The 6,977-nt window shown below is 39.5% G+C and overlaps 2 protein-coding genes across 2 annotated transcripts; one reads left to right on the forward strand and one right to left on the reverse strand.

Annotated features, from left to right (window-relative positions):
* The first annotated feature begins 1,283 nt into the window (after window positions 1-1,283).
* On the forward strand, window positions 1,284-2,668 carry LOC109965867 (retinol dehydrogenase 8-like). Its single transcript, XM_020610228.1, has 6 exons — window positions 1,284-1,377; window positions 1,561-1,635; window positions 1,744-1,932; window positions 2,019-2,112; window positions 2,253-2,436; window positions 2,537-2,668. Exons 1-6 carry the CDS (start codon window positions 1,284-1,286, stop codon window positions 2,666-2,668), a joined length of 768 nt encoding a protein of 255 aa, XP_020465884.1.
* A 264-nt stretch (window positions 2,669-2,932) lies between these two features.
* Window positions 2,933-5,077, reverse strand: LOC109965905 (microfibril-associated glycoprotein 4-like). The gene is made up of 5 exons (XM_020610290.1): window positions 4,933-5,077; window positions 4,632-4,829; window positions 3,920-4,016; window positions 3,574-3,741; window positions 2,933-3,442 (listed from the first exon to the last, which is right to left on the reverse strand). The coding sequence occupies exons 1-5, from the start codon at window positions 4,933-4,935 to the stop codon at window positions 3,195-3,197; spliced, it is 714 nt and encodes a 237-aa protein (XP_020465946.1). The 5' UTR covers window positions 4,936-5,077; the 3' UTR covers window positions 2,933-3,194.
* Between the last annotated feature and the right edge of the window lie 1,900 nt (window positions 5,078-6,977).

Here is a 6,977-nt window from a genome sequence, read left to right on the forward strand (position 1 = left end):
TCCACTCCAAAGACGTGCAGCTTAGGTTGATTGGTGTCTCTAAATTGCCCATAGGAGTGCGTGGCGTGTGTGTGTGTGTGTGTGTGGTTGTTTGTCTATGTGTTAGCCCTGCGATGGACTGGCGACCTTTCCAGGGTGTACCCCGCCTTCGCCCGATTGCTGGCCGGGATTGGCTCCGACCCCGCTCAGGGATTAAGCGGTAGAAAATGGATGAATGAATGACAAAGAGTTCAGGGTGTTGCCCTAGATTCCAATTTCCCCAGATCTCTGTCTGATGGAGCAACTGTGGTACATGCTGGAAAAACAAACCCAATCCATGGAGCACCCACTTACAAGACGGAAACAATCTGCTAACATCTTGGTGCAAGATACACAGGACACCTTCAGAGGTCTTGTGGAATCCATGCCTCAGTGGGTCAGTGGTGTTTTGGCAGCACAAGTGGGACCTACACAATACTAGGCAGGCGGTTTTAATGTTGTGGCTGATCACTGTATACTACATAAAACAGGAACTTCTTTTCTTAATGTTTACTGTACATACTAAATGCTGGAAGCTTTTTTTTTAGTCTTTATGTACTGTTTAATGTCTTTATCAAGTCTTTGTGAAATCCTCCTTTTGCGGGGGGCTGATTTGTGACAGATTATCATCTGATGTGGTGGCTCATGTTTTAGGTCACAACAGGAGTGAAACGCCCAGTTCTCATGTACAGAGTGTCACGTGGCCTCCCTGGCTCTGGTATACACAGTGAAAGAGAAACAAACAAATGGCTCAGACAATAATGATGGGCTAATATGACAGTATTTGTGTCACCAAACAATGATTTACTTTGTGCTTTTTGCTGACCACATGATACCTTTTTGTAAAGACCAGTCTGCTGGAGTTTGTTCCCATTTGAAGAAAGGAGAGTGACAACAAAAAAGGACTTCAGTGTCCTGATTTTTATAATGAATACTGAAAAGGGCTAATGTGTAACCAAAGTACACAAGCAGCTTAGAGTTACAAGAATGTCCTGGTCTTTACCTGGTGATAAAAAGAGTGAGATAAAATAGGCAAACATATGAAATTTTTCATGCAAATAGTTCCACAAACCCCAGGTCATGCCAGGACCTAGCACTGTTTAATTCCTCTTCTTGAGCACAGTGTTCTTATTATTGTAAAAAACCAAAAACAAAACAAAAAACATTAAAAGCAAACAAATAAACAAACAAATAAACAAATAAAACGTCGATACCCTTTTGGATAGTTTTGTTTTGACAGGTTTTTCCGGATGTAGGCTATAGTCATGAGTTACCCGGGTGTATTCAGTGTCATGGGTGTTCACTCCCCTCCAGTGATCACAGTGGGGAACTGCAAGTTTAAAAAGCATCGAAGACAAAGTAAGAAATCATGGTACATTTAGGACAAAAGGGTTCACTAAGTGAATTACAACATGCCATCACAAAATAATGTCTTTATTGTGTGAAATAATATTGTGAGAGGAATATTCCTTTAATTTAGATTCCCCTTTTGCATAATTTTTTTTTTTTAACTCAGCAGCCAGGATTCTCTTGAGTCTTGAGGTCAGAAGTGCAAGTGTGAAGCCTCCATCAGAGATTCAGTCAACAGCCTGCCGGATAGAAGGGTGGACGTTCTTGGTCCTTTCACTCTCATTGTCAAAGATATCTTTTACGTGAATTTAAACTCTCTCTCCACAAACATACAGTATAATAATAATAATAATAATAATAATTCTGCTGTTATAGTGAACAATGCAGGAGTTGGAATGATTGGAGCACTGGAACGCCAAAGTATTGCTGCCATGAAGGAAGCCATGAAGCTCTTAGACACAAACCTCTTTGGGCTGGCACGGCTGGTGAGAGAGGTGCTTCCTGACATGAATCGGCGGCAGAGTGGCCATATTGTGGTGATGAGCAGCATCATGGGAATACAGGGTGTGTCTGTGTCAATGAAATAACAAGAGAAGCAATTTAAAGAGAATAAAGAAATCAGTAACAAGTTTCCTTTTCTTTTTACACAGGGTGTCTGTTCAGTGATGTCCACTCTGCTTCCAAATTTGCTGTGGAAGGATTTTGTCAAAGTCTGGCAGTGCAAGTAGCGAAGTTTAAAACCAAGTCATTACATGTCCTAGAAAAATACATGCACTTTAACAACCTGATGCAGCTACCAAACAACTATGACTTGAGTTACCAGTACATTGTTGACTGTAATGGGGCAGTGGACCCGTATGTTATCTTGTTTTTTCTCATACAAGGATGAATCCAGTGGAACCTGGCTCTGTGGTGACAAAGTTTGAAAGGAAAGTGTATGAAGATGCTGAGAAGATGGCTCTATCAGGGACAGATGAGGAGACTGCCAGAATCTTCCATGAAGTTTATCTGCCTTACTCAAAAAAGATCTTCTCTTCATTAGGCCAGACACAAGAAGAGGTGGCTCAGGCAAGTAATGTCATGAATGTACAGTATTTGAGGGTAAAGTCACTAAAATAACTGGCTTTGCCAAGGTATATGTTGAGGTATTTTTATTTCTATTATTCAGCAAACAGTTAAAGTGATCACAGCCAAGGAGCCTCCTCTGCAGCACCAGACCAATCATCTGTACATGATCATGACAGTGCTGAAGCATGCAGATCCAACTGGTCGACTGCAGAGGAGGGCAGGAAAGAAATAAGGTTTGATTAATTTGTCAGTTGTCTGTAGTCACTGACTAGTAGCTGACTTTTTAGCTTACAGAACTTTCTTTCTTAGCAGCATTGAACTTGGACTGGGGCCATAGGATGTTGCCTGTTGTCTGTGTGAGACGGTAACTGCAAAAATAATCATGATTCCTCATTGACTGTATGCACATAACATATATAGACCTTTATAGGTGTGAAATATATGCACTCTTTAATGTTCTATTCTCATTAAGTGACAAGAATATATGTTTTAATCTTTATTTTAAGGGAAATAAAAGCACAGCAATAAACAAACATGCAAAATGTATATGTTTTATTGTGTTGTAATTATTCTATCAAAGGTGATCTGGCATAATGCTGTTAAAGTAAAGTAAAGTAAGGACTAATAGTACCATACTGCTTATAATTTATTGTGCTGGCAGACAAAGTGGTAAACAAGCAGATAAGTAACATACTATGAAATTAAATAAATGATCCATATTTAGTCATAATAAAAGAATTACTCTTTGGTTATTCACATTACTGTTTTGGTCTTATCTTCATTGCAATGGCTTTCAGAGAATATTGATATCCTTTCCAAGACACCCAGTTGATGCCAATTCCTTGGGTTGAGCTGCCCCATAAGTAAAGACCATTGGCATTGACACTGTGACATTCTCCATACCACCATCCTCCCAGGTAGGTCTTTGCACAGTTTGAGGAATGAGTGTCCTGGTCTTTGTCAAACGTAGAAAACTTCTGTCCGTTGTGTTCACTTAGTGCATTTCCTGAAAAAAATGAAAAAGAAAATTAATTGAAGGCCTGTTTTGGCTATAGGGTACTAAGCCTTGCATTCTTGTATTAGACTACTTCTGCTGACAGAGATTGAAGCAACAATTCCATAATCCATTAGACTCACCAGCTCCCCCATCTTTGAAGCCACTAAAACTAAGCTTGTAACCCTCCTGCTCTGGACCCACAGAGAAGGAAGCATAATGGACAAAGGCCTTTGCTCCTTCAAAGTCTTCCATGTCTATCCTCAGCTCATAGGCCTTCCTCAGAGTGAGGAGATGAATGGTCTCCAGACCTGGGAGGGAAAATATTTCTAAATGGATGGACCCAAGGTCATAAAGTGGTGTGTGCAAAAATAATCATATGTTTATTTACAGAATCAGCCATGATGGTGAGTGAAGACTAACATATTGAATGTGCAATATGCTTCAGACCAGAGGATTCAAGAGGTCCCACCAAAATGTGAATCTCACCCAGCCAGTATTCTCCAGACGCTTGTCCAAATCCTGTTTTGTACTGGTCCCATCCACGGTAAAAGTTAATGGTGCCGTCCTTTCTCCTCTGAATGACCTGGAATGGAATCTGTGGTTAGGGCCGGAGCTGTAATATAACCAGCAAGCTCTGCTTTAGTAAACTGGTCCAAACAGCCTGCTTCAAAGAAATACCCTTCTTCTAGTTGATCAAAAATTCAAATTTAATGTGAGTTGAATGTGAGTCCCACCTCCTTGAACCGCCACCTTATTACTAGTTGATCAAAAATTCAAATTCAGTGTGAGTTAATATATCTAGTGCACATTATAGCAATCCAACTGCTGTAGGTAACTGAATTAGTTTTTAGGAATAAAAAAATATGAAAATGTTTTTCCCCACACAGCTTTAGCATCATATACCAAATGTCTTGCAGTCAAACTACTGCAAATTAGATCCACGGGTTTGGTTACTCAGTAGGCTGCAAGTACTGGCTGACTTACCTAACTTTCTATGCTTTTTTGAATAAACACACACACGATATCTTTTTGGTTTGGCACTAAGATACAGTTACAAGTCCTTTTGTATGGTCTTACATAAGACACCAAGTTCAATGAGAAACTGCTGTAGAAATGTAATCTCACCAAACTGAAGTGTTCAGCCCGCTAAAATCATTTAATGAACAATACTTAAAAAGTAAATTATAAATGTACATACCGTCCATTTACCCACATCAGGTTCGTCTTCACAGCCCATGTCACAGTAGACCTGGACAGGGGAGAGTGGTCCTGCTGGGTAGATGCTGTACACCCCACTATGACCAAAACCTCCGTTGTACAAATCATTGCAGTCAACTGGAAGAAACACTGGGGAGCAGACTGTTGCTGGGATCAGAAGGAGTAAAACAACAAAACCCTGTATTCAAAACACAAAACTTGATTATAAAATGTTTTTCTAGCATAGTATTTTCATTGAAAATGCAACATACAGTATAATGCATCAGTCCCACCATACTCACCATAATAGTTTCAATGTGCCACAGCTCTATGGTACATGTATCTGTCTGGGTTAGGTGTTAGGGTTAGAAGTCTGGGTTTAGAGTGAATTTACAGAGGAAAGCTAAACTTCAAGTAGTCTGTGTGCAAATGCCTAGCCGCACAAAAGTCTTGTTGACTATTGTGTGGTTGTGCAATGACAAATACCAGCTGCTGGTCACAGCTAAAAATAAGATGAGATCTCAATTTGTCCTTGTTCAGAAAGAGGCGTCTACTAAATGAGGATAGAGGATTTTATTTATTTATTTATTTATTTTTATCTGTCAGCCTTTGTTCATTTTAGGTTAAATTGTATAAACTAATTCAAAATTACATTTGTCAGACTTGGACACCATATCCTGATCACTTATTATATAAATATTTAATAGAGTAACTAATAAGACTTGTGAAGTTTGTTATGCACATTTTGTTGACAGACACAGCAGAGAGATGCCTTGTCATTTTTTTTCTGAAGTTTGTACTGGATTGCAAAATAATAGGCAGCTTAACATCGAATGCTGTCTAATACAATATTAAAACAAACTGATCTGAAAAATCAATTAGTAAACAGAAGAGTCACAAATATACCATTTATTGTAGAGCTGCTGTATCAGACTGAATGAGCAACATTTCAAGCTATAAAGATTCAAGATTCAAGATTTTTATTTGCCATTTATGCATAAACAGACAGTCTAGGCATATAGGAATTCTTGTGCAGCTCTCCTTTGGAGTCAGGTAAGGAGTTAAAAGCCAGAAAGAACATTTAGTCTTAAAATAGAAAAGTTACATAAAGGCAACAAAGTATTAAAAAACAATACACAAAAATAGGGTAATAGCATTTCCCGCAGTGAACTTCAAACATCACACTTAGTATTTCAAATGGTGGAGCTGGATATGGTATTACACTTGATGAGGTAGTGAGAGGTTATTGCACATATATTCTCACATTTTCATATGTGCCATCAGTCTTACTGTGGCAGGGAAAAAGCTGTTGTAAAGTCTTGTTCTGTGTGTGATGATACTGTCCGCCCTACTGTGCCTGAGGCTGTAGGTGCAGTTTTTGTGTCTGAGCAGAGTGTGAGCTGGGTGGCGTGGGTCTCTGAGTATGTTCTCCGCCATTTTACGACAGCGCTGTGTGTACAGTGTGTCCATAGCAGGCAGTTCAGTCCCAGTGATCCTCTCTGCAGTCTTTATGACCCTTTGATTGATTGATTTGATTTATTCTTTCAAGCATGTAAAGACAGTTGATATGTCAACACACATAATTTTACACATATCCAACAAATGCTAATCCAATATCAATTTGCTTATACCTAGTACATGCTTGAATGGAGTAGGAAGAAGTCAGACTTATCCAGTCCTACCCCATGAATACAGCAGACAAGAAGGATCTAATGGTACTTACTGATCTCTGGTCAGGTTCAGGTGATGAGCCCTTCTCTGCAATTCTTCTCCTGTAAGACAGAGTCCAGAATTATTTCTGAAAAACAGTTGCTATTTTTAAAAACATATCATCATGTTTAATGTTAATATCATAAAGCACAGACCACACAATTCCTCCTGAACTCCACATTTTTAAAACCTAAATTCCTTAGATTTCTCTAGATCTTACAGTGATACTTCTCTGTCAGCAACAAAGTGCATTTAAATTACGATTTTACTACATATCATCTCATAATACTGAGGAATAGTGAGAGTGATGAGTACATGAACTTATTCTTCAGGTGGCACAACAAAATCCATTGCGACCAACATTGGGGTTTGCTAAATCTACTGTATGGCAACTGTGTCAAGTTTCACTTTTCTGTAGTATATGAAACAAGATCTGAAATTCATTCATATGACTCAAGTGCCTATTTTGAGACGTACTGAATCGAAGAGTAATATATGATGTGTCGCTACCTCCTTGCTAACAGGGCACTCATCTCCTCCATGAGCCCTCCTCCTCCAGGCAGAGGGCCGTTGCCTCTGGCTTCAGATTTGGCCCCTCCAGCCCCTGGCATGGCTGCTGCCAGAGCGGCCGCCGCCT

The sequence above is a fragment of the Monopterus albus genome, unplaced genomic scaffold (assembly GCF_001952655.1).
Source record: "Monopterus albus unplaced genomic scaffold, M_albus_1.0 scaffold105.1, whole genome shotgun sequence".
In the NCBI taxonomy this organism is placed as follows: Eukaryota; Metazoa; Chordata; class Actinopteri; order Synbranchiformes; family Synbranchidae; genus Monopterus; species Monopterus albus.